Below are 27,817 nucleotides of genomic sequence, written 5' to 3'. Positions count from 1 at the left end.
GGCCCCTGTTGTAGAAGATCCTCTCGAAGAGGTAGAGGCCACGGGTCCTCTAGGAGCATCTCCAGTAGATCCGTGTACCAGGCCCTTCTTGGACAATCCGGAGCAATGAGAATTGCTTGAACCTTTTCCCTTTTTTATTCTTTTAAGGATTCTTGGGATCAGTGGAAGAGGTGGAAACACGTAAACCCTCTGGTAGACCCATGGAGTCACCAGAGCGTCCACCTCCACTGCTTGCAGGTCCCTTGACCTGGAACAATACCGCTTTAGCTTCTTGTTGAGATGAGAGGCCATCATGTCTATTTGTGGAATTCCCCACTGACGTGTTAAGGACTCGAACACCTGCTGGTGAAGGCCCCACTCTCCCGGGTGTCTGCTGAGGAAGTCCGCTTCCTAGTTGCCTACTCCCGGAATGAAGATTGCCGACTGCGCCACTGCATGTCTTTCTGCCTAGAGGAGAATTTTTTTTACCTCTGACATTGCTGCTCTGCTCTTCGTTCCGTCCTGTTGGTTTATGTACGTTACTGCCGTCACATTGTTCGAATACCTTCTATTCCTCCATATCCAGTATCATCCTCAAGAATGCAAGTCTCCATGTTGGTTCCAGGTGGGATTTTGGTAGGTTCAGAATCCATCCGTGATCCTGAAGTAATCATGTTGAGAGGGCAATGCTGTCCAATAACCTCGCCCTGGAAGGCACTTTTATCAACAGGTCATTCAGGTATGGTATTAGCTTCACTCCCTGCTTGCGGAGGAGAAACATCATCTCTGCCATTACCTTGGTGAATACCCTCGGTGCCATGGAGAGGCCAAATGGCAGGGCCTGAAACTGGTAGTGACAGTCCTGTAGTACAAACCTTAGATAAGCCTGATGAGGCGACAAATCGGAACATGAAGGTACGCATCCTTGATGTCCAGAGACAGCAGGAATTCCCCCTCCTCCAGACCTGAGATCACCGCTCTCAGAGACTCCATCTTGAACTTGAACACCCTTAAATACGGGTTCAGTGATTTTAAGTTTAAAATGGGCCTTACCGAACCGTCCGGTTTCGGTACCACAAACAGGTTAGAGTAGTAACCCTTGTTGTGTAGATGAAGTGGAACTGGGACAATGACCTGAGTCTGTAATAGTTTTTGAATTGCTGCCTGTAAAGTCATACTTGCTTCCGGAGAAGCTGGTAAGCCTGATTTGAAAAAACTATGAGATGGGAGTTCCTGAAACTCCAGTCTGTATCCCTGGGTGATAAGGTCTGTGATCCAGGATGTTGCCCAGACATGACTGAAATAACGTAACCGAGCTCCCACCTGCCTGTCTTCCAGGCAGTGTGGACCACCGTCATGCTGAAGGCTTTGAGGAAGCAGACCAGGAGATCTGTTCCTGAGAACCTGCAGCTGCTGGTTTTCTGGGTTTACCTCTATTACCTTTGAAGGCTGTAGAAGAACCTTTGGATTTGCCTTTGAATTTTGCTGTCCGAAAGGACTGCAGAGTTGGAGCAGAGTAGGTTTTCCTAGCTTGGGGTGCTGCGGAAGGAAGGTACATAGACTTACCTGCTGTAGCCTTGGATATCAACGTATCCAGTTCAACCCCAAACAGGACCTCCACTGTGAAAGGTAGATTTTCCACTCCTTTCCTGGAGTCCGAATCCACAGTCCACTGGCGTAGCCACAATCCTCTTCGTGCTGACACTGCCATGGCAGTGGTGCGTGCGTTGAGCAAACCAATTTCATTTAAGGCCTCCACCATAAAATTAGCAGAATCTTGGATTGCAGGAGTAAAACTATCTTCCCCCTGGATAAGGTATCCAAATTGTCAATTAGGTTACCTGACCATTTTGCGATGGCTCTAGTGATCCATGCACAAGCAATAGTGGGCCTCTGGGCCACCCCCGCCAACATGTATAGCGATTTGAGAGTGTTCTCAATTTTGCGGTCAGCTGTGTGCTTTAAGGATGCAGCCTCAGGCACAGGTAAGACAATCTTACGTGACAATCTAGATACCGGTGCGTCAACAATCGGCGGGTTTTCCCATTTCTTTCTATCTTCCAGGAGAAAGGGAAAAGATGTAATCAATCTTTTAGGGATCTGATTTTTTTTGTCAGGGTTAGCCCAAGTTTCTTCAAACATTCAATTCCTTTGATGCTGAAAAAGTAGCCGGGGATTTCTTTTTTACATTAAAAAAGGATTCTTCCGCCACCTCTGCCGTCTTGTCAGGAATGTGCAGGACATTTCTAATAGCCTCTATCAGGGCCTGTATGCCCTGTGACAAGACAGCATTCCCGCGCTCACACCCACCTCACCCTCCTCTGGATCTGATGTATCGTCATCAGAGTCATCCTGCATGAGCTAGCCCAGAGAATGCTTTTGTGGCGGGGGTTTGAGACACTGGTATGGGAACTGAATCTCTATTCATCAGGTCATCCATAGACTGTCTAAAAAATTGCGTCTCTTTCTCATTATTGGCTAATTTAGTTGAAATATTCGATATCATCCCTTTAATGGAAGCTAACCATGAGGGTCCTGCCCCACTAGCCTAAGAACAGAGCCGGCCTTAGGCATAGGTAAACTAGGCAAATGCCTAGGGCATTTGGTATGCTTAGGGGCACCAGCAACTTCTGCTGATTAAAATGATATGCGGCATGCCTATATTCTGTGTGTGACTGCGGCTGTATCTGCACACGAAATACTACATTGCAGTGTATTCCTGGAAATCACTGTAATGTAGCATTTCATATGCAGATACAGCCGCAGTCGCTCACAGAATAGAGACATGCTGCATATTATTTTAATCAGCAGAAGCTGCTTGTGGATCCTAGCCACATAGTAATGCAAATAAGATGCATTTTCAGAAACAAAAGGTGCCAGATGTTAGCAGAGCTGTCAGATGACTCATGCCAGGCATCTCCTGCAGAACTTGTGGCGGTGATAGGAGGCACCAGCCAAAATCTTGCCTAGGGCATCATATTGGTTAGTGTCGGCTCTGCCTGAGAATGAGCACTATCCTGGGTACAGGGTAGCGAGTCTCCCGGGGAAGAAAGGCACTCAGCCACGCAGGAAACACAGTTCCTGGACATGGTAATGTGAAGGGACATACACACACCCACACACAGAATGTGAAAACACAGTTTTAACCCACACAAAGCCCTAAGTGAGACACAGAAATCAGAGCCAGCCACACACAGCGCCACTGTAGCCAAGAAAATATTAGCTGGGTCGCCACACTAAGTCCCTTAATAGGGCTTAGTATTTAACACTACTCCCCGCCCCCTTCTAAGACCCCCTGGTACCGCTGAGGAAACTTGGAGCCTTTGTGGAGAAGCCGTGCTTCCCTGCAATTCCTGTCCGTGCAAACTGCAGAGGGAAAATGGTGCAGGTGAGCTGCTGGATCCGCTCTTAGTGAAGCCCGCCCCCTTAATGGCGCTCGGCTTCCTGCTTTTTTTTATACTGGCCTGAGGTAATTTTCTGTCTAACAGAGGGTTAAAACCCCTGTTAGATATGGGTGCCAGTGTGGGTAGTTATTGGTGGCTCAGCGTGCCACTCACAGTGGGACACACGCAGCTGCATGTCCTCCTTAGCCCCCTGGAGCGCAGACAGCACTCAGCGCTGCTCTCCTACCCTTGTGCAGCCATTACTGCCAGGGACCCACTAACCGGGACGCCGGCGCTGTACTCACCACTCTTCTCTCTTCTGGCTCTGTTAGGGGTGGCGGCGTGTTGCCGGAGGGTACGCTGCGCTGTGGCTTGCGAATAACCCCCTCAGGAGCTCAGTGTCCTGTCAGCAGAGAAATGGGACCATTAACTCTTCTTGGGCCGTTCTCCCTCCTAAGTTCCATGAAGCAGACTGAAAACAACAAATAAAAAATAAATGCAGAAAACTCTTCAGGAGCTTCCCTAAGCGTGACCGGCTTCTCCGGGCACATTTTCTAAACAGTCTGTAGGAGGGGCATAGATGGAGGAGCCAGTGCACACTATTGATTTCTTAAAGTGCCCAAGGCTCCTAGTGGACCCGTCTATACCCCATGGTTCTAATGTGAACCCCAGTATCCTCTAGGACGTAAGAGAAAAGTCATAAACCGAAGAATGATTGATTCATTAAAATGAACATGTGTTGGACCATAGGCGTGCGCAGCACATTTTATTAGGGGGTGCACCGTTGGAGGGGTGTGTCTAGCACCGCCTTTTGGGCGTGTCTAGCACCATCTATTGATGGTCAACGCAATATAAAATATCCACCCTTGTACCAATCCTAGTAATGAAGATGCATTGTCAGATGTTGCGGTGTGCACCAAACAAACACCCCTGATGGCACTCACTGCAATTACACGGCTCCTCCTCAGCCTGGTCAGGCTCCCCCTCTCTTTCCCCTGCAAGCTGCAGCAGCTTACTTACAAGTCAGTCACTCACTGACACTGACAGTCGCAGACTAGTACTGCTGCTGCTGCTGGAAAAACGAGTGACATGTCAATGCTGCTGCCGACCGCCTGCCAGTATTGAATTTGTCTTCCTAAGAGGAACGCTGGCTGCATGCTGATCCTCATCAGTGGCTGGCGTTGGCATAGAATAGAAGGAGAGAGGTGGGCGTGTGGCGGGTGTGACGGGTGGGCGCGCGAGCAGCATGACGTCATCACGTCACATCACGCAGTTTTTGTACATGGAGATGGAGCCAGGAGTTTGAAAGCCAGTGGCAGTGGCACCCTTGATTAACCCAGGCGTCCAGTCAGTAATGCAGTCCTGACAGGGTGCAACACAGAGGGGACAGTAATCAGCCTGCTTGGCAATCGCTGCATCAGGCATGTGAGATCGGGGTGCCAGACATTAGGGGGTGCCTGTGCGCACCAGGCACCCCCCCTGCGCACACCTATGTGTTGGACTAAGATTGAGAGCTGTAGCCTATTTTGCAAAGAACAAAAAGGCAATAATAAAAGAATGATCAAATGATTGATTGATTGATTGATTGATTGAAATTAACATGTGTGAGGCACCACATAATTCCTTGTTAAAAATGTATTGCAAATTAGTACAGATTTTAGAGCAATAACCAAACCAATAAAAATGACTCTCTCTGCAAAACAGACCATCACCAATGCCCCCAAACAGCCCATAATTAAAAAGAAAAACAAAAGGAATTGTCCTTTGGTACCTCCCACCCACCCTTATGTTGTGTATTAAAAAGGACATGCACAGTTTAGCAAACCAAGCGTTTTATTGTAAAATATTACAATTGTCCAATGCTTAATTTTTCATTTGCAAGCGTCTCTGTTCAGAAGTCGATATAGGGTATCCACTGCTCCTTTTTTCATGTTGTAGTCCACAATTATGTTTTGCATCCTGTCTGGCCTATCACTAACTACTTTGTTATTATGTAAGAAGCTTTAAATAATTGTATATATATATATATATATATATATATATATATATATATATAGATAGAGAGAGAGAGAGAATTTCTGTAGATATTTGCACACTCAAATAATCAAGTGTATGGTGCTCCTTAAGTTCTGTTCCATTACAGTCCAGGTAAACACAAAAGATCCATAGAAAAGGGCACTCAATCCATCTTAGAAAAACACATTCTCACCAATAATTGGGCATTCATATGAATGAACAACAATTCACGGTGGCTCAGCATGAAATATCATAAGATGTCATCTCCAAAAACTGTGGCATCTCAATGCCTACACAATAATTCCAAAGGTGTATTTCAAAGTGAAGAAGATATCAGATAACTTAGCTGTCGTCCATCGACCTCGGTCACTAAATGACCGTTCAAGACAATTACATCATGTCACTGTCACTCCGCTATACTGTAGAGCCATCTGTGTGTGAACATCACAATCACATCACGTTTCCATTACTAAAAATCACCAATAATCGCAAGCGAATGCCATTTTAACCTTAAAAATGGCACCCTATTACTTTTGCGATTTTTAGCAAAAAAGTTACAAACGTGTGATTCGATGCGATTTCCCCCCCCCTATCCTATAGGATTGTTGGGCTGTCCATCAAGGTTTTAGGGGGCGTGGGTATAAGACAATATATAATCCCAGTCATGTGCCTCAGACTTCCTCTTGACAATTTGGAATGGCCCAGGAAGGCTGAGTACGGACTGCATTACTGTTATAGTTTATACTGTTCTATCTTTGCACTGATTTTCATCCCCCCTCCCCTCTCTTCCTGCTTGTTTTTATTATTTCATTATTGGTGCTTGTGACTTCTGACCCCCCCCCCCCCCCCTCCTGCACTCTGCTCTGCCGCGTCCATACGGATCCACTCCCCCTCCCCCGTCTCTTGGCTGTGGAACTGGCTTCCGGCGCTCTCGTCCCCAGAGCTTGGCCACCCCTGTTTCCATCCCGGCACCTGCTAGAGCTTGGCGGGGTCGGACCGCTGCATCCCGCGCTTCTCCCCCTGCTGCTTGTCCGGGCGGTGCGGTGCCCCTGCCGCAGCGGTCGCTGGTATGTGCTGCCGCGGTCACGGGGAGTCATCCCCGGCGTCCGTGGGGCTGCGGCTGGCTCTGCCCGCCGGTCCTGCTTCTCCTGGCGCGTCTTCTACCTCCTCTCCGTTGCGGCCACGGCTGACGGTTCCTGCGCCCCCGTGGTGCCTGGCTGCCCGGGGCTGGCTGCGGGGCGGGTGGGGGAGCGCGGCGTGTTCTGGTGGGCGCGGTGTAGAGGGCAGCGGCTATTCAGCATCCCCATGGCTTCTGCTGCGCTGGGTGCAGCTGGGGTGCTCCCTCAGGCGGGGGTCTGGTTTTGGGATCCCTCACTGGGTGTGGGTGGGGGATCGTGGCCTGGGCTCCCTGGGTTTGGGTGCAGGTTTCTGCTGGTGGGCGCCGTTTCGTGAGTGCATTGGGTGGCCCCCCCTTTAGTGGGGGCCTCCGGCCACGGTGCTCGCGGCGGAGTCTCACCTGTGTGGGCCCCCCCCCTTCTCAAGCTTGGCTGTTCCGTCCTGCGCCCTCCCCGTTTCCCGGCTTGCAGGTGCCCCGGCACTGCAGACTGGGACAGTGCGGATTGTAGCGGCGCGGTCATCTGCGGCAGCATCGTTCTACCTGCCTGGCCCTCCTTCTTATTTTTCAGGGTCGGATGGGTTTGCCGGGGGTCAGGTCCCTCCATTTTTTCCGGGAGCTCGTACCTTGCCCGTTTCGCGGTCGGTTACCACATCTACCATGGTGCCCTTCCCGGGTCTTCCGTCTGCCTCCCCTCACTTTTCCCCCCTTTTGCTCAGTTTCGGCCCCTGGGGTTCAGCCCACGTAGGCAGCCAGCTCGGGAATTCCCCCGCGATGGCCCCTCCTGCCCAATTTTTACAGCCTCACCCGCTCCCGCGCAGTTCCTCCTATGTTTTTCCGGGCTGCGGGTTATTTCCCCCTCCCACGGCTTCCGGCCTACACCATAGGGGACGCCACGTGGGTCATGGCTGCCCTTCTACACGATTTCCTCCCTACCACGCAGGGGTCCCTGTCGCCTCTGCCCACTGCCCCCCCTTCCCCCCGATTTTTGCGGCGTTTGACTTGCTCCTCCCTTTCCGCCTGTGCCTCCTGTTTCGTTGTTGAAGCGTGGGCGCTTCCTGCGCGTGTTGTCCCCTCTGTTTTGTCTGCGCAGGTGTCTGACGCACCACCGAGGTCGTGATGGTGTTCCAGGTCCTTCAGGCACAGGTGAGCATGCTGTTGTTTCTCCTTCTTGTTACAGTACTTTTTAACCTTCTGTAGTGTTACTCTGGTTCTCCTTGGCGCCCGCGTAAGTTGGCTAGGCTCATGGCACGTCGCCGGGCGAAGGAATCTTGGAAAGTCTGGGCGTCGGTGGTTGCTGTTCCCTCCGCTCCCTGCGGTGCACTGGAAAGGCTGACGGGTGGCTTTGGGGGAGCATGCTTTACGAATTTCCATCAGTGGTTAGTTTGGTTTTTACGGTTTGTTACACCGAGTCACGGCCGGCCTAATATCCCCACATGTGCAATATTTGTTTCAGTGCATGAGATGCATTTTGCAATCCAAGGGTTACGCTTGTAGAGATTACGATGTGAAGTTCCGTCGTTATCAGGGTGGTAACGCCGTTTTACCTTTGGGTTTCAAAGAGGGGAGGTTCGGGTTGGGGGTCACCTGGCAGGTTGGGCCGCCCGGTGAGGTCCCGGGCCGGAGGCCCTTCGCAGTCGGCGCTTCTGGTTCGCACTCCTTAGTGAAGATGGGGGTTCCCGAATGGCGGCGGTGGGTTAGTCCGTATCCCGCTGGGTCAGTCGGACAGTTCCGGTGGTTGGGTTCAGGCATGGTTTCCGTCTGCATATTTCGGATTCTGCACCCGTGGGGGCACGCCAGTATTTAATTCAGCCGGTGGCTTTCCCACATTAGGTCCGTCGGAAGGTGGACGCGGATAGCGGCTTGGGGCACATGTGTGGGCCCTATGCCGTTTTCCCCTCTTCCCGGCTTGGGCATCTCCCTCTTAGGGTTGGTGCCCAAGAGGACTCCGGGCAAGTCCGCCTCATCCAGCGTTTTGTTGTGATACAGAGATCCTCAGGTCGCTGGTTAATTTCCGACTGGAAGGAAAGTTCAGGTTCTGTTTAGGTCTCCATTCCCTAGGCCGTGTGCAGAGCGAGTATCAGTTTTTCAGTAGGCCCTGCATTTGGTTCGGGACTGTGGTCCTGGGTGCCCTGTTGGGACTTGGAGTCGGATTTATGTCCCTCCCCCTGCGCCCCTATTCACTTTCAGATTATTTGCTGGGTTTTAGGTTTATAGGTTCCTGCCACTGGGTTTTTCTGTCTCGTGTGCCTATGGTAGAAATGCAGCTCTGTCTTTCTTTGGTGCCATATTATCTGCCTTCGGCACCCCGGTTTTTCTCACCACCGGGCCGGTTTTCTCTTCGTGGATCCGGGAGACAGTTGGGTTGCAGCAAAACTTTTGTTGGTTGCCAGGTCAATGCATAGGTTGGGAGTTCCTGCCTTACCTGGAGCGGGTTTGTTATCACTGAGCGCTGGTTGCCTAATGGATAAGGCACTGGCCTCCCAAGCAGGGATTGTGGGTTCTGGTCCCATCTGGGGTGGAAGGCATTATGGCAACCGTCTCAGCTCTAGAGTTGATATTTTCACAGTGGCGGGTGCTGATAAAGTACAGGAACTTTTGGGTTTGATTGAGACTGCTTGGGAAAGCGCGAAGTTCGGCTTACGCAGTTTCGGTCGTTGCATGCCCTTCAAGTTTGCAGTTAGGTTCGTTTCCAAGGGTGGATATATTTCGCAGTAACCTTGTACAGTCCAGTGTGGGGACCGCCAGGTAGCATCACGCGTTTTACCTCTCCCGCGGGATCAGTTATGATTGCGGGTTTGGTTTTCATTCCTGGAGTCTTTCTACTGTGAGGTTTTGCCGTTTGATCGTGGGCTGCTCCGTGGCCTCCCTCTTGGTCTCCCGGGGTTTCATTTGGAATCTTCAGCTGTGGGGAATTGTTTCCTATCTTGGTAGCCTTGGTATTGGGGACCTGCAGATTCTCGGTTAAGGGACGTTTGGTCCTTTACGACAGCCTGGGAGTGGTCACACTATTGACAATCAGCTTTCTTACACCCAGGCGTTGCGACTGCTGCGTCATCTGCTTGTCTGCTTGCGCCGCAGTATTAATTTCGGGGAGCTGCTCTGGCCAGGCATGCGTTAGCTCCTTCTTCGCTTAGGGCCGTGGCGGCCTTGCTGTTTTCAGTAGGTTTCTACAGCGGGTGTGTCCCAGGGAGACGGTTTTGATGGCTTCGTGGGGAGTACTATCTGGGAAGTAGGTCCATGGCTGCCATGTCTTCTGCCCTTGCATGCATTTCCTTCCATTCCAGGCTGCACGGGCTGGCGGACCCCGCCGGGTCTTTCACTCCTTTCATAAGCGCTTCAGGATTGGGCTAGGGTGCGCCCCGCGCCTGCGATTACCTGGGTCTGTTACGTCGCAATTTTGGCGGAGATGCTGGGTGTGCGGCCTCGTGTCGCCGGATTGGTGTTTCGAGGTGGCACCTTTTTAGTTTAGCCTTTGCTTTGGCTTTCTTATGAGGCTTTTAGATTATGCGAGTGATGGCGAGCAGCGAGGCGTTGCGGGATTCTGGCGCCTGGTCCGGTAATGCGTGTTGCAGGATGGTCTGTTGCTCTGCAGGATCGTGCGGTCCAATTAGGATCAGACAGCTCAGGGTCGCTGGGTGTCCTTGGAGTCCCTGGAGGATGTGGGTGTCTGCCCGCTGCGCCTGGCGCATGAGTATACACAGGCATCCGGGGGGTGACCGTTGCTGTTACATGCGCTCGCTGGTTCTCTCACTAAGTTGCAGTTTGCCAATGTGTTTTGGGGTTTCTTGGGTTTGCAGTGTGCAGGTTTCAGTAACTATTCCTTGCGGATTGGGGAGGCTACCATGAGGTGGCCACAGGATCCTCCACGGCAGCTGTTCAGGAGCTGGGCCATTGGAGGTATACGTCTTGGGTCCTATGCCTTGTGGAATGGGGAGGCTACCATGCGGCGGCCACAGGGTCCTTCACGGCAGCTGTTCAGGAGCTGGGCAGTTGGGGGTATACTTCTTCTAGGTCCTATTCCTTGCGGATTGGGGAGGCTACCATGCGGCAGCCACAGGGTCCTCCACGGCAGCTGTTCAGGAGCTGGACCATTGGAGGTATACTTCTTATAGGTCCTATTCCTTGCGGATTGGGGAGGCTACCATGCGGCAGCCACAGGGTCCTCTACGGCAGCTTTTCAGGAGCGGGGCCGTTGGGGGTATACTTCTTATAGGTCCTACGTGCTTTTGGATACGGTTTAGTTGCGCCTGTTGCGCTAACGCAAAAACTTGGTTTACCCGTTGGTTTTTGAACGGGTAGCGTTCAGGAATCGAGGGTGTGAAGTGAATTTTTTATATTTTCCTCTGAGGGGGCCTGATTACGATTGGCACTTATAAGGTCCACGGGAGGTTTTTGAGTTTTCTCCTTCACTCGGGTTATTTCTGTTTTCTGTCAATGTGTTTTGCTATGTCATGTATTTCGGTGTCTGATGTTAGTATGTTTTTCTTTTGCAGCATTCGATGATTTTGGAGAACAAGTGTGGCTGATTGGCCGCTCTTAATATTTGGGCGGCAGGGCTTCCCATGGCACGTAGGACGGCTGATGTTTTTAGTACCAGGGTGGTTTGTGTTTTCGTTGTTTGTTGCGGCTTTAGGTGGAGTGGTTTGTTAAGCATCCTTTGCTTGTGCTGCGTAATCTGCAGTTCTACGAGGTGGATGGGGTTCGTCTCTCACCGGCTGGAATTTCGCGTTTTCATAGGTGGGGTTTTGGTCCTTTTCATTGTGAATCTTTTGTTTTCCTTGTTTGCTTTGTTTGGATGGCGGGGCGGTTTGTTAAACCTTTGTGGTGGGAAGTCGCTACCAACCAGTGATCAGATGGGCATAACTGGTCATTGTGGGGCACCCTCTTTAGAAGGACGGCAGGTGTGTCCTTACCTTACGGTTGGACATTTAGACGTTCCCATGCAGGAACCGAACATTTTCCAGAGGTAAGAGTGGCGAGTCCTGCATAATGCGGGTTATGCAGGGAGTAGGCGGTGTTGTGGTTTAGTCCCCTCCTCAGTTTTTGTGTTTCAGTCTAAATGACTGGAGCTGGTGTCTGGTAGCGACTTTTCCTTTGCCATCCTCCAATATAAAATCAATTCAATTACAATTATAGTTTAAAGAACAGGTCAGCATGTCATTATTTTAGTGCTTCGTTATTTTAGTGGTAAGCTAGCTTAAAGAAGTGTTTGTCAATCGCAATAAAATTATTGGCGCCTTATAGAAACATGCGGTTTTTGGTCATGTTTCTTTTCATTACTTAGACAGAAGCATGCACAGATAAGTGATATCCGTGCAGGCTTCTGTCTGTAAAAGTAAAGACAGTGTAAGAAAAAAAAAAAAAAAAAAGACGTGCAGGTCCCCCCTGAAGAGGGTTAGGGTTAGCCTGCATGGGAGGAGGTGAGGGGTTAGGCTGTGGGAAAGGGGGAATAAGTTTAGGCACCACTGGGGAGGGTTAGGGTTAAGGTGTGGGTGGGAGGGGGGTCAGGTATATTCTACCGAAAGGCAGGGTTACTGGACCAGAGAGGAAAGGGAAGTATACTTACCTTCCTCAGTCGGGATTCTAACCATCAGGATGCCAATGTCAGTATTCTTATCACTGGCATCATGAACGCCGGCAAATCAATCCCAACACTTGCAGAGTCACTTCAAACCATGTAGTTATAGCCAAAAGGAAGAAACAAGAACATACCTGCAGAAACTTGCAGTTCAGGACAAATACTGTATTCGCCTCAACATGTGGACTTATTTAAACATGTATAACAGTGTGACTACGTGACTCACACACGATACTGCAAATGTAAAACTATAAACTAACATTGTACTCATAATTTTTTTACATTTTGGTGGTTGAAATAATGAGTTTTGAAATATATATGGTCATTCAATTGTATAACTATCATGTCAGGTCATTTTGACCTAAACAGTACATTAATACTAACTAGTAAAAACTTGTGAAAATTTAAAATTATTACTATTTCTCTAGCATCCATAAGGGATATTGGGGACATAATTGGTACGATGGGGTATAGACGGGTCCAAAGGAGCCAGTGCACTTTAAATTTCTTCCACTGGGTGTGCTGGCTCCTCCCCTCTATGCCCCCTCCTACAGGTCAGTTTAGAAAAAAGTGCCCTCAGTAGAGGCTGCACACTCTGAAGCTCCAGAGTTTTTCTTCAATTTCTTTTAGTTTTATTTATTTCGGTATGCTGTTTGGGCAACAGCATACCTGCATCGTGGGAGTTGGGGGGGGGGGGGGGTCACTGGCCTCTTAAGGTGCAGAGCCGCTTCCCTGCTGCAGGACCACCGTCCTGAGGGGCTGTTTGTTCAGCGGGCCATGGTGCCTTGCTTGTCGCATGCCGCACACCCCTATAGCATCAGCTGCATGAAGGTGATCATCGTGGGGGGGGGTTCCCCCGGTTTACTGTGCGGCTAAAAGCGCGCATGTGGCAACTGGGTCCCTACTGGGGGGGGGGGGGGGGGGGGGGGCGCTATAGCCCCTGCGTGAGACTGGCTAATTTAGGGTAAACTAAGCATTTATGTGACATTTTACAACTTGGGAGACATGATCAGTATAAATATTCAGCAGTAGCTCCTCCGCCATGGCGGGGGGCGGAGCTACTCGAGAGCGGGCTCGCTGCATTTTGGTGCCTTCCTCTGCACAGCAGAAGCAGCAGCAGACTCCACAGCTCCTCCAAATAGTCCTTGGATCACTGGTACCGGGTGTAGAGGGGGAGAGCCGCTATATTACTGCACAATAACCATCCCTCTGAGGGATTTTATTAAATTACAGTCTCACTGTGTTACATGAAAACGCTGACAGCCTGACTACGGTTGTGCAGCGCTGGGTGCGTTGGGGTCCTCTCTTCTGTGTCTCCTCTCACATGTACTATGGCAGGCTTGCAATATATCAATATCAGGCTGTGTTGTATGTGTATTGTACCTTTTTTCTGATTCACATTGGTAAAACAGAAGTTATGCAGTGTATGTAATGCTAGTTCTCTCCTAGTTCATCTGACTCCATATCATGTGAGCAGTGTAGTCAGCTATCTCTGAATGCTGATAACAATGTGGGGGAGAGTTCAGAGCCCTCCTGGTTGGGGGCTATCAAAACTATGATGTCTGATATGTCATCTCAGTTCACTTCAAATGCCAATAAGACTCAGGAACTGCAACAAGCAGTGGCAAGTCTAACTGCTACACATCCCCCCGTCTACTAAGGGTGCACATAAACATGCTTTACCTGCACTACTCTTAGATACTGATGAAGATATACAGGATGATGGGGATGATGTGGACTCCATAAGTGGGGATCCCACCCCCACCCAGGGTATTGAGCCCCTCATATTGGCTATTAGGGATGTGTTAAAGCTCCTCCTGGAGGATACTACTAATCAGCAGTCATTATTCTTACCACAAGATAAAATGGCAGTCATATTTCCTGATTCCAAGGAATTAGATGACTTATTTAAAATGGCCTGGAAGAATCCAGATAAAAAGTGTCAGGTGTCCAAACGGTGTTTGCATACATTCCCCTTTGCCCCTGATGGCAGAAAATTCTGGGAAGAATCTCCTTCAGCAGATGTCTCAGTCTCTTGCCTTTCTAAAAAGGCGGTACTTTCTGCTCCGGGCTCCTTTACAGTAAAGGACCTGGCAGATAGGAAAGTTGAGACCACTCTAAAATCTATTTACATTGCTGCAGTTGCTGCTCAAAGGCCGATCATTGCAGGTTGCTGGATGACACATCCAATTAATTCCTGGGCTACTCAAATTAAGGAAGGTCTCTCGGGTGATATGACCTTAGTTAATACTGTTACTTTCCTGACTCACAATCAGGACACGCCAAAAGTCCTCTGTGATTCCCTTAAAGAGATTGGCAATATTAATGCTAGGACCACGGCTATGGCTGTGTCTGAGCACAGAGCCATATGGTTACGTCAGTGGATTGCTGATGCTGACTCCAAACGTAATGTGGAATCTCTTCCCTTCACAGGTGAATGGCTCTTTGGAGGTGAATTGGATGCATGGATCTCCAAAGCTACTGCTGGAAAATTTACGTTTCTCCCTTCGGGGGCTCCACCCGCTAGATGTACCTATCCGGGAGCGTCTACGCAGTCCTTTCAGTCCTCCAGATTTTGATCTAGGGCGAGAGGGGCCTTAAACGTAGATAGAGGCTCCAGAGGAAAACTTAAGAAACCAGCCGTTGCTGGATCTCAGGACCAGAACACCAGTTCACCCATTGACACGTAGCAGGCAGAGTACAGACAGCAGAAGTGGGTTCTCTCTTCCTTCATATATCATCTTTATTGTCCAAGGTTAGACTATCCTGAAATTAGCCCGATCTTCAATCTCGGAAGCTGATAGGATAGGCCTGGTCAGTACTCTGATGGGAGACCACTTAGGAATACTGGGTACTGTGGATATCGCCAAGATGATCACCTATATTTCCACCTAAAACACTGGAGGAGCAACAACTGTTGTTCACTCTCACAATTTCAATCTATATTTCACCCTTTCCGTATCTCTTCTTTTGAATTCAAATTAGTCAATAAGATAGAGATTTTAAATTTTGACTACATAGGTCAATATTTTAAAAGAACAGAATAAATGTTATGTTTTAGATGACTCATCATTACACAATTCATTATATACATTTATTTGATTTATAGTCAGAAATGATTTTGTAATTAAGAGTGCTCCCAAAAAGGAATTCTTTTGTCTTCTCTTTCCCAATACACTTGGAGTGGACAATGGCTTGCATCTGGGATCCATTAAGGTCCAGATTTCAGCTCTTTCCATCTTCTTTCAGAAGAAGTTGGCTCTCTTGCCGGAAGTTCAGACCTTCTTGCAAGGGGTGCTTCACATACAACCTACTTTCATGCCGCCTACAGCACCTTGGGATCTGGATGTAGTGTTACGCTTTCTACAGTCCTCCTGGTTTGAACCTCTGATGATGGTAGAAGATAAGTACCTCACGTGGAAAACAGTGATGTTACTGGCCGTGGCTTCTGCTAGGAGTGTCTCAGAATTGGGGGTCTTGTCGTGCAAAAGTCCGTACTTGGGCCCTCATTCCGAGTTGTTCGCTCGCAAGCTGCTTTTAGCAGATTTGCTCACGCTAAGCCGCCGCCTACTGGGAGTGAATGTTAGCTTCTTAAAATTGCGAACGACGTATTCGCAATATTGCGATTACACCTCTCTTAGCAGTTTATGAGTAGCTCCAGACTTACTCGGCATCTGCGATCAGTTCAGTGCTTGTCGTTCCTGGTTTGACGTCACAAACACACCCAGCGTTCGCCCAGACACTCCTCCGTTTCTCCGGCCACTCCCGCGTTTTTCCCAGTAACGGTAGCGTTTTTTCACACACACCCATAAAACGGCCAGTTTCCGCCCAGTAACACCCACTTCCTGTCAATCACATTACGATCACCAGAACGATGAAAAAGCCGTGAGTAAAATTCCTAACTGCATAGCAAATTTACTTGGCGCAGTCGCAGTGCGAACATTGCGCATGCGCACTAAGCGGAAAATCGCTGCAATGCGAAGAAAAATACAGAGCTAACAACTCGGAATGACCACCTTGATTTTTTACGAGAACAGAGCAAAGCTCAGGACTAGACAGCAGTTCCTGCAGAAGGTGGTCTCCGCGTTTCACTTGAATCAACCTATTGTGATTCTGTCCGGTTCTGACACGTCTACTCTTCCGGAGGCATTGGATGCAGTGCGAGCTTGAAATTCTATGTCAAGAGGACGGCTTGGATCAGAAAGACAGATTCCTTGTTCGTGCTGTACGATGCGCAGAAAAAGGGTTGCCCTGCTTCAAAGCAGTCCATTGCTTGTTGGATTAGGCTTACTATCCAACAAGCCTATGCGTCGGCAGCCTTACTTGTTCCACAGTCTCTGAAGGCCCACTCTACCAGATCGTGGGTTCTTCTTGGGCGGCTGCCCGTGGAGTCTCGGCCCTGCAACTATGCCGAGCTGCTACCTGGTTGGGGAAGAACACCTTTGTGAAGTTCTACAAGTTTGATACCCTGGCCAAAGAGGATACCCAGTTTGGGCAGGTGGTGCTGCAGTTGTCTTCGCACGTTCTCGCCTGTTCTGGAAGCTTTGGGACATCCCCATCGTACTAATTCTGTCCCCAATATCCCTTATGGATGCTAGAGAAAATAGGATTTTAAATACCTACAGGTAAATCCTTTTCTCGTAGTCCATAAGGGATATTGGGCGCCCGCCTCTGTGTGGTCACTTTCTGCAGGTTCTCAGTTACATGTTCCTATTCAGCTGTTGCTGTTAATGTTGCCAGACTTTGATGGCTAAGTTCTGTATTGGTGTGCTGGTGACCAATATCACCACACCGGTTGTTATGTTCCTTCTCTCAAGTATGTCATTCTCCTTCGGGCACTGTTTTACCTATAACTGAGCTGTAGGAGGAGGCATAGAGAGGAGGAGCCAGCATACCCAGTGGAACAAATTTAAAGCGCATTGACTCCTTTGGACCCGTCTATACCCCATCGTACTAATTCTGTCCCCAATATCCCTTATGGACTACGAGAAAAGGATTTACCAGTAGGTATTAAAAATCCTATTTTTCTTACCATAACAACTAATTGCAATTAAAGAATTAAGCTATAACATATGAAAATCATTGTTACAAAAATAATAAACAGACACCAAAAAGAATTTTGTTTCAGATCAATTAGACCCGAACAGGGCAGCAAGCCTAGCTACTAGCATGTATATATAGTTTTTTAACCTTTTCAACAGTATCTGTACTGTTCTTTTGTACGTACTCTTTGTCATGTTCTGTTTGTATGCACTTTGTGCAGAACTGTAGAACCTAATATGTTACTTTAGAAATATAGAATAATTATTATAATTAATACTTTGAACTGCTGTACCGCACGGCCAGGACTTTGGTGGTCATTCCGAGTTGATCGCTAGCTGCCGTTGTTCTCAGCGCAGCAATCTGGCTAAAAAGCTGCATTTCTGCGCATGTGTATGCACCGCAATGCGCACACGTAAGGTACAGGTACAAAGGCCTTTGTGGTTTTGCACAGGTTCTAGCGAAGCTTTAAGTCGCACGGCACAACGCAAGAAGATTGACAGGAAGGGGGTGTTTCTGGGTGTCAACTGACCATTTTCAGAGAGTGTTTGGAAAAACGCAGGCATGCCGGGGAAAATGCAGGCGTGGCTGGGCGTACACTGGGCGGGTGTGCGACGTCAAAAGCCAACCCTCCAACGTAAGAATCAACGCACACGAAGAGTAAGTCCAGGGCTGGTCTTGTTTTGCACAAAATGTTTTTGCAGGCGCTCTGCTGCACAGGCGTTCGCACTTCTGCAAAGTGAAAATACACTCCCCAGTGTGCGGCGACTATGCGTTTGCACGGCTGCTAAAAACTGCTAGCGCGCGTACAACGCTGAATGACCCCCTTTGTTCTGATTATAGGGATAGTTGGGAAAAACATTCTGCACATGGCTTTCCCAGGGAGAGGAAGAGAAAAGAGGTTGAAGTGTGGTGTATTACAAGCCACTTCCCTTGTGGCTTGGCTGCACCTCTTCTGGTTGTACATAATGGACCACTTAGGTGGACTTTCTCCCATGACTAAATGTTACCAGCAAGCCCCTTATGAAGAGCTCTTTGATAGTAGTTGCTTACCTTGGACAGTGACAATTGTCTGAACCTCTGTTTTGGGAACAATATTTTTGACATCCAATGCTGGGATCATCTCTGTCTGTATCCCAGCTGTAAAATACATAATTAGAACAATTGCACATTATCAGACATGAGGTTTTGTGGCTGCTATGTATAAGACATTTTAAAGATAAGCAATTTATATGACAAAGACACAAATTCATTATTTATCTTCATATACAGTATATAAAATTAACAGACTTTATTTCTCACAATAAAACAAAACTCTTTTAGTTTGTCAGGGAAATGAAAATACAATGAGCTTCATTTCTGAAGTGGGAAATGGCTGATTTGCAGTGCAATATATGCTTTGGTGCTGCTAGATTTCCTCCAGGGCTTGCATAGCAGTAGTGTGCCAGACCCTTGGGAGAAGTCAGGATGTTCCTCACTAAGGGGCTGATCAGTGCCGTTTCTAGCGGCGGGCGAACCGTGCGATCGCATTGGGTGCCGCTGCAGCACTTTGTGGCTCCATTGTGCTCCCTCTCCTCCCACTTCTCTAGTACTCCGCTTGGGGGTGGGGAGGGAGCGGACTTCTGGGGAATGTAGTGCCCGCCAGCAAGTATTCTTACACCCCCTTGGCAACGAGCACTCCCCATGGCAATGAGCATGGATCCCAGAGCATGAAAGTCCTAACAATGAGCATGACACCCAGCGCGTCAAACCCGTCAGCGAGCATGACACCCAGGGGCGGATTGGGAACTTAAAGTGGCCCTGGAAAAATTTCTAGAAGTGGCCCCATGTGGGCGACACCAAATCAATGGTAGGTGGAACCAACACTAAAGTGGGCGGGATCAGTACACAGGACCATAAATATGGGTTGCGAGCAGTGCCATCACGAAAGGGCCCTGGGGGCAGCACTGCTACTATTTAAACTTTTTTTTTTTCATGTGCCTCCAGACCTGCACCTGTAAGTGTACCTATTATACCTGTAAGTGTATGTATTATACCTGTAAGTATATGTATTATACCTGTAAGTGTACCTATTATACCTGTAAGTGTATGTATTATACCTGTAAGTGTACCTATTATACCTGTAAGTGTATGTATTATACCTGTAAGTGTACCTATTATACCTGTAAGTGTATGTATTATACCTGTAAGTGTACCTATTATACCTGTAAGTGTATGTATTATACCTGTAAGTGTACCTATTATACCTGTAAGTGTATGTATTATACCTGTAAGTGTACCTATTATACCTGTAAGTGTATGTATTATACCTGTAAGTGTACCTATTATACCTGTAAGTGTATGTATTATAGGGATGTGCACTTGAAATTTTTCGGGTTTTGTGTTTTGGTTTTGGGTTCGGTTCCGCGGCCGTGTTTTGGGTTCGAACTCGTTTTGGCAAAACCTCACCGAATTTTTTTTGTCGGATTCGGGTGTGTTTTGGATTTGGGTGTTTTTTTCAAAAAAACCTAAAAAACAGCTTAAATCATTGAATTTGGGGGTCATTTTGATCCCATAGTATTATTAACCTCAATAACCATAATTTCCACTCATTTTCAGTCTATTCTGAACACCTCACACCTCACAATATTATTTTTAGTCCTAAAATTTGCACCGAGGTCGCTGGATGACTAAGCTCAGCGACCCAAGTGGCCGACACAAACACCTGGCCCATCTAGGAGTGGCACTGCAGTGTCACGCAGGATGGCCCTTCCAAAAAACACTCCCCAAACAGCACATGACGCAAAGAAAAAAAGAGGCGCAATGAGGTAGCTGTGTGACTAAGATAAGCGACCCAAGTGGCCGACACAAACACCTGGCCCATCTAGGAGTGGCACTGCAGTGTCACGCAGGATGGCCCTTCCAAAAAACACTCCCCAAACAGCACATGACGCAAAGAAAAAAAGAGGCGCAATGAGGTAGCTGTGACTAAGATAAGCGACCCAAGTGGCCGACACAAACACCTGGCCCATCTAGGAGTGGCACTGCAGTGTCACGCAGGATGGCCCTTCCAAAAAACACTCCCCAAACAGCACATAACGCAAAGAAGAAAAAAAGAGGCGCAATGAGGTAGCTGTGTGACTAAGATAAGCGACCCAAGTGGCCGACACAAACACCTGGCCCATCTAGGAGTGGCACTGCAGTGTCACGCAGGATGGCCCTTCCAAAAAACACTCCCCAAACAGCACATGACGCAAATAAAAATGAAAGAAAAAAGAGGTGCAAGATGAAATTGTCCTTGGGCCCTCCCACCCACCCTTATGTTGTATAAACAGGACATGCACACTTTAACCAACCCATCATTTCAGCGACAGGGTCTGCCACACGACTGTGACTGAAATGACTGGTTGGATTGGGCCCCCACCAAAAAAGAAGCAATCAATCTCCCCTTGCACAAACTGGCTCTACAGAGGCAAGATGTCCACCTCATCATCATCGTCCGATTCATCACCCCTTTCACTGTGTACATCCCCCTCCTCACAGATTATTAATTCGTCCCCACTGGAATCCACCATCTCAGATCCCCGTGTACTTTCTGGAGGCAATTGCTGCTGGTGAATGTTTCCAAGGAGTAATTGATTATAATTCATTTTAATGAACATCATCTTCTCCACATTTTCTGGAAGTAGCCTCGTACGCCGATTGCTGACAAGGTGAGCGGCGGCACTAAACACTCTTTCGGAGTACACACTGGAGGGAGGGCAACTTAGGTAGAATAAAGCCAGTTTGTGCAAGGGCCTCCAAATTGCCTCTTTTCCCTGCCAGTATACGTACGGACTGTCTGACGTGCCTACTTGGATGCGGTCACTCATATAATCCTCCACCATTCTTTCAATGGTGACAGAATCATATGCAGTGACAGTAGACGACATGTCAGTAATCGTTGGCAGGTCCTTCAGTCCGGACCAGATGTCAGCATCAGACTGCCCTGCATCACCGCCAGCGGGTGGGCTCGGAATTCGTAGCCTTTTCCTCGCACCCCCAATTGCGGGAGAATGTGAAGGAGGAGATGTTGACAGGTCGCGTTCCGCTTGACTTGACAATTTTCTCACCAGCAGTTCTTTGAACCCCTGCAGACTTGTGTCTGCCGGAAAGAGAGATCCAACGTAGGTTTTAAATCTAGGATCGAGCACGGTGGCCAAAATGTAGTGCTCTGATTTCAACAGATTGACCACCCGTGAATCCTGGTTAAGCGATTGAAGGGCTCCATCCACAAGTCCCACATGCCTAGCGGAATCGCTCTGTTTTAGCTCCTCCTTCAATGCCTCCAGCTTCTTCTGCAAAAGCCTGATGAGGGGAATGACCTGACTCAGGCTGGCAGTGTCTGAACTGACTTCACGTGTGGCAAGTTCAAAGGGCAGCAGAACCTTGCACAACGTTGAAATCATTCTCCACTGCGCTTGAGACAGGTGCATTCCACCTCCTTTGCCTATATCGTGGTCAGATGTATAGGCTTGAATGGCCTTTTGCTGCTCCTCCATCCTCTGAAGCATATAGAGGGTTGAATTCCACCTCGTTACCACCTCTTGCTTCAGATGATGGCAGGTTCAGGTTTTTTTGGTGGTGCTCCAGTCTTCTGTACGCGGTGCCTGCACGCCGAAAGTGGCCCGCAATTCTTCTGGCCACCGACAGCATCTCTTGCACGCCCCTGTCGTTTTTTAAATAATTCTGCACCACCAAATTCAAGGTATGTGCAAAACATGGGACGTGCTGGAATTTGCCCAGATGTAATGCACGCACAATATTGCTGGCGTTGTCCGATGCCACAAATCCACAGGAGAGTCCATTTGGGGTAAGCCATTCTGCGATGATCTTCCTCAGTTGCCGTAAGAGGTTTTCAGCTGTGTGCGTATTCTGGAAAGCGGTGATACAAAGCGTAGCCTGCCTAGGAACGAGCTGGCGTTTGAGAGATCCTGCTACTGGTGCCGCCGCTGCTGTTCTTGCGGCGGGAGGCAATACATCTACCCAGTGGGCTGTCACAGTCATGTAGTCCTGAGTCTGCCCTGCTCCACTTGTCCACATGTCCGTGGTTAAGTGGACATTGGGTACAACTGCATTTTTTAGGACACTGGTGAGTCTTTTTCTGACGTCCGTGTACATTCTCGGTATCGCCTGCCTAGAGAAGTGGAACCTAGATGGTATTTGGTAACGGGGGCACACTGCCTCAAGAAATTGTCTAGTTCCCTGAGAACTAACGGCGGATACCGGACGCACGTCTAACACCAACATAGTTGTCAAGGCCTCAGTTATCCGCTTTGCAGCAGGATGACTGCTGTGATATTTCATCTTCCTCGCAAAGGACTGTTGGACAGTCAATTGCTTACTGGAAGTAGTACAAGTGGTCTTATGACTTCCCCTCTGGGATGACGATCGACTCCCAGCAGCAACAACAGCAGCGCCAGCAGCAGTAGGCATTACACTCAAGGATGCATCAGAGGAATCCCAGGCAGGAGAGGACTCGTCAGACTTGCCAGTGACATGGCCTGCAGGACTATTGGCTTTCCTGGGGAAGGAGGAAATTGACACTGAGGGAGTTGGTGGGGTGGTTTGTGTGAGCTTGGTTACAAGAGGAAGGGATTTACTGGTCAGTGGACTGCTTCCGCTGTCGCCCAAAGTTTTTGAACTTGTCACTGACTTATGATGAATGCGCTGCAGGTGACGTATAAGGGAGGATGTTCCGAGGTGGTTAACGTCCTTACCCCTACTTATTACAGCTTGACAAAGGCAACACACGGCTTGACACCTGTTGTCCGCATTTCTGTTGAAATACTTCCACACCGAAGAGCTGATTTTTTTGGTATTTTCACCAGGCATGTCAATGGCCATATTCCTCCCACGGACAACAGGTGTCTCCCCGGGTGCCTGACTTAAACAAACCACCTCACCATCAGAATCCTCCTGGTCAATTTCCTCCCCAGCGCCAGCAACACCCATATCCTCCTCCTCCTGGTGTACTTCAACACTGACATCTTCAATCTGACTATCAGGAACTGGACTGCGGGTGCTCCTTCCAGCACTTGCAGGGGGCGTGCAAATGGTGGAAGGCGCATGCTCTTCACGTCCAGTGTTGGGAAGGTCAGGCATCGCAACCGACACAATTGGACTCTCCTTGTGGATTTGGGAGTTCGAAGAACGCACAGTTCTTTGCTGTGCTTTTGCCAGCTTGAGTCTTTTCATTTTTCTAGCGAGAGGCTGAGTGCTTCCATCCTCATGTGAAGCTGAACCACTAGCCATGAACATAGGCCAGGGCCTCAGCCGTTCCTTGCCACTCCGTGTGGTAAATGGAATATTGGCAAGTTTACGCTTCTCCTCCGACAATTTTATTTTAGATTTTTGAGTCCTTTTTTTACTGATATTTGGTGTTTTGGATTTTACATGCTCTGTACTATGACATTGGGCATCGGCCTTGGCAGACGACGTTGATGGCATTTCATCGTCTCGGCCATGACTAGTGGCAGCAGCTTCAGCACGAGGTGGAAGTCGATCTTGATCTTTCCCAATTTTTGGAACCTCAACATTTTTGTTCTCCATATTTTAATAGGCACAACTAAAAGGCACCTCAGGTAAACAATGGAGATGGATGGATACTAGTATACTTATGGATGGACGAGCGACTACCGACACAGAGGTAGCTACAGCCGTGGACTACCGTACTGCGTCTGCTGCTAATATAGACTGGATGATAATGATATAAAAAATATATATATATCACTACTGCAGCCGGACAGATATATATTATATAATGACGGACCTGCTGGACACTGTCAGCACTGCAGACTCCTAAAGTAAGCTACTAGTATCAAGAAGATAGAAAAAAAAAAAACACCACAGGTAGGTGGTATACAATTATGGATGGACGAGCGACTGCCGACACAGAGGTAGCTACAGCCGTGGACTACCGTACTGCGTCTGCTGCTAATATAGACTGGATGATAATGATATAAAAAATATATATATCACTACTGCAGCCGGACAGGTATATATTATATAATGACGGACCTGCTGGACACTGTCAGCACTGCAGACTCCTAAAGTAAGCTACTAGTATCAAGAAGATAGAAAAAAAAACCACCACAGGTAGGTGGTATACAATTATGGATGGACGAGCGACTGCCGACACAGAGGTAGCTACAGCCGTGGACTACCGTACTGCGTCTGCTGCTAATATAGACTGGATGATAATGATATAAAAAATATATATATCACTACTGCAGCCGGACAGGTATATATTATATAATGACGGACCTGCTGGACACTGTCAGCACTGCAGACTCCTAAAGTAAGCTACTAGTATCAAGAAGATAGAAAAAAAAACCACCACAGGTAGGTGGTATACAATTATGGATGGACGAGCGACTGCCGACACAGAGGTAGCTACAGCCGTGGACTACCCTACTGCGTTTGCTGCTAATATAGACTGGATGATAATGATATAAAAAATATATATATATCACTACTGCAGGACAGGTATATATTATATAATGACGGACCTGCTGGACACTGTCAGCAGAATGCGTTTATAGAATAAAAACACCACACGACGAGTGTTTAACTTTTTCAGGCAGACAATCACAATATACTGGTGGTCAGTGGTCACTGGTCAGTCACACTGGCAGTGGCACTCTGGCAGCAAAAGTGTGCACTGTTAAATATGTACTCCTGCTATAACTGCTCCCCAGTCTCCCCCACAATTAAGCTGTGTGAGCAGTGAGCACTCAGCACAGTCAGATATACATAGATGATGCAGCACACTGAGGCTGAGCACAGATATGGTATACTGTGTCACTGTGTATCGTTTTTTTTCAGGCAGAGAACGGATTATATTAAATAATAATAAAACTGCACTGGTGGTCAGTGGTCAGTGGTCAGTCACTAGTAAACTCTGCACTCTCTGAGTACTCCTAAGCTCCAGTAAATCAAGTATCTCACTCTCACTCTCTATCTATTTCTATTCTAAACGGAGAGGACGCAAGCCACGTCCTCTCCCTATCAATCTCAATGCACGTGTGAAAATGGCGGCGACGCGCGGCTCCTTATATAGAATCAGAGTCTCGCGATAGAATCCGAGCCTCGCGAGAATCCGACAGCGGGATGATGACGTTCGGGCGCGCTCGGGTTAACCGAGCAAGGCGGGAGGATCCGAGCCTGCTCGGACCCGTGTAAAAAAAGCTGAAGTTCGGGCGGGTTCGGATTCCGAGGAACCGAACCCGCTCATCACTAATGTATTATACCTGTAAGTGTACCTATTATACCTGTAAGTGTATGTATTATACCTGTAAGTGTACCTATTATACCTGTAAGTGTATGTATAATAAAATCTAAGATTCTATGCAGGAAATTCAAATTGTGTACTCATTTGTGATTTGCTTTAAGTAAACTAGAAGAATCCCATTAAGTTTATACTAAAATACTTTTCTGCTGGCCATATATTAGTACAACTCGCATTAGATGCGTTTTGTCCGACGACCTCCCCCGCCAGCTCCCTGACGTGCGATAGAACGTAAGTTGCTTATGCACCTTACGATCTATCGTATGATCCGCAATTGACCCCCACCCAGATCGACTGATCATATGTGCAGCACACATGATCAGTTGATGCGACGTGTGACCCACGGGGACACGCATCGCATCGTAATTGCACCCAAAACATGAAATGGGTCGATCCGCGCGTCAATATTGTGTATTCGTACCTAGTGTATGGCCAACATTCTTCTGCACCGATGACCTGTAATTCACTATGCTGTAATGAATAGGATATCCTATACAGTAACGCATATGTTGCAGCCTCAGGGTAACCACATAAATAAAATATTGACAGGGCGCACCAAAGCTGCGTGTCAAAAAATATGGGGTTGTGGCCATAGAATAGATCCAATTCACAATACACCGCACATCAGCATCTGTTATTCACATTACACCGTACAGCGGCATCACATTGCACCGCCCAGCAGCATACGTTACTCACATTACAACGCCCAGCGACGTCCATTACTCACATTACAGTGCCAGTGGCGTCACATTACAGTGCCAGTGGTGTCACATTACAGTGCACAGTGGCGTCACATTACAGTGCACAGTGGCGTCACATTACAGTGCACAGCGGCGTCACATTACAGCACACAGCAGCGTCACATTACAGCACACAGCGGCATCACATTACAGCACACAGCGGCGTCACATTACAGCACACAGCGGCGTCACATTACAGTGCACAGTGGCGTCACATTACAGTGCACAGTGGCGTCACATTATAGCGCACAGTGGCGTCACATTACAGCACACAGCGACATTCGTTACTCACATTACTGCACACACCGGCGTCACATTACAGTGCACAGCTGCGGCACATTACAGCGCACAGCGACTGCCGTTACTCACATTACAGCGCACAGTGGCATCACATTACAGTGCAGAGCGACACCCGTTACTCACATTACAGTGCACAGCAGCGTCACGTTACAGCGCACAGCGACAACCGTTACTCACATTACAGCGCACAGTGGTGTCACATTACAGCGCACAGCGACAACCGTTACTCACATTACAGCGCACAGTGGCGTCACATTACAGCGCACAGCAGCATCACTTTACAGTGCACAGCAACAACCGTTACTCACATTACAGCGCACAGTGCCGTCACATTACAGCATACAGTGCCGTCACATTACAGCACACAGCAGCGTCACGTTATAGCGCACAGTGACAACCGTTACTCACATTACAGCGCACAGTGGCGGCACATTACAGCACACAGCAGCGTCACGTTACAGCGCACAGTGACAACCGTTACTCACATTACAGCGCACAGTGGGGTCACATTACAGCACACAGCAGCGTCACGTTACAGCGCACAGTGACAACCGTTGCTCACATTACAGCGCACAGTGGCGGCACGTTACAGCGCACATCAACATACGTTACTCATATTATACTGCAGGTGCGGGATGGGGTGCCGTGAGTGGGGGAGGGGGGTGCCGCGGGTGGGGGAGGGGTGCCGCGGGTGGGGGATGGGGGGTGCCGTGGGTGGGGGAGGGAACAGATGGGGGTGGAGTATGTGTGAGAAGGGGTCGGGAGTGTAGCAGAGAGAGCAGGAGAGGAGACAGACACACCCTGTGTGCTGTGAGGCTGCCGGAAACTGTTACTGGTGACTGCAGGAGCTCTGTCACGTGAGATGACAGACTATACAGTGACAGAGCTCCTCCAAGCTGCGGCCTCTGATAGGTTCTGCTGGCTGCCAGATATAGTGCTGAGGGAAGCTCTATGCGGGGGCGGTGCCACATGCGGCAATCGGCCCCGCAGTACGGTCGGCCTCCCGGGATCCTTCCCGGTATCCTCATAGGCCAATCTATCCCTGATGAAACCCCTGACAACGAGCATGACACCCAGCGCAGGAAACCCCTGGCAACGAGCGTGACACCCAGTGCATGAAACCCCTGGCAACGAGCATGACACCCAATGCATGAAACCCCTGGCAACGAGCGTGACACCCAGCGCATGAAACCCTGGCCCTGGCAACAAGCAGGTCATTTAAAAGTCATTAGAAGCTTTACTGTAGGGCATAATGTATCACAGTCGTTGCGGTGGATGGCATAATATGGTAGAAGGGGCATTACTGTGTGGGATTTGACCACAGCAGCAAATTTGTTAGCAAATGAACAAAACCAT

General features: G+C 48.6%; 1 protein-coding gene across 2 annotated transcripts in view; it reads right to left on the bottom strand.

The window, feature by feature from the left end:
• The window catches only part of LOC134936125 (complement C3-like), a 674,806-nt gene that overhangs the window by 163,057 nt on the left and 483,932 nt on the right, over positions 1–27,817 (bottom strand). For both annotated transcript variants that reach the window (XM_063931038.1, XM_063931039.1), the window contains exon 23: positions 18,167–18,253. In XM_063931038.1, the coding sequence (XP_063787108.1) occupies positions 18,167–18,253 (87 nt within the window). The remainder of the gene's footprint in view (positions 1–18,166; positions 18,254–27,817) is intronic.

The sequence above is a fragment of the Pseudophryne corroboree genome, chromosome 6 (assembly GCF_028390025.1).
Source record: "Pseudophryne corroboree isolate aPseCor3 chromosome 6, aPseCor3.hap2, whole genome shotgun sequence".
Taxonomy (NCBI): domain Eukaryota; kingdom Metazoa; phylum Chordata; class Amphibia; order Anura; family Myobatrachidae; genus Pseudophryne; species Pseudophryne corroboree.
Note: the sequence above shows the minus strand (reverse complement) of the source record. Positions and strands in the feature narration are given on the sequence as shown.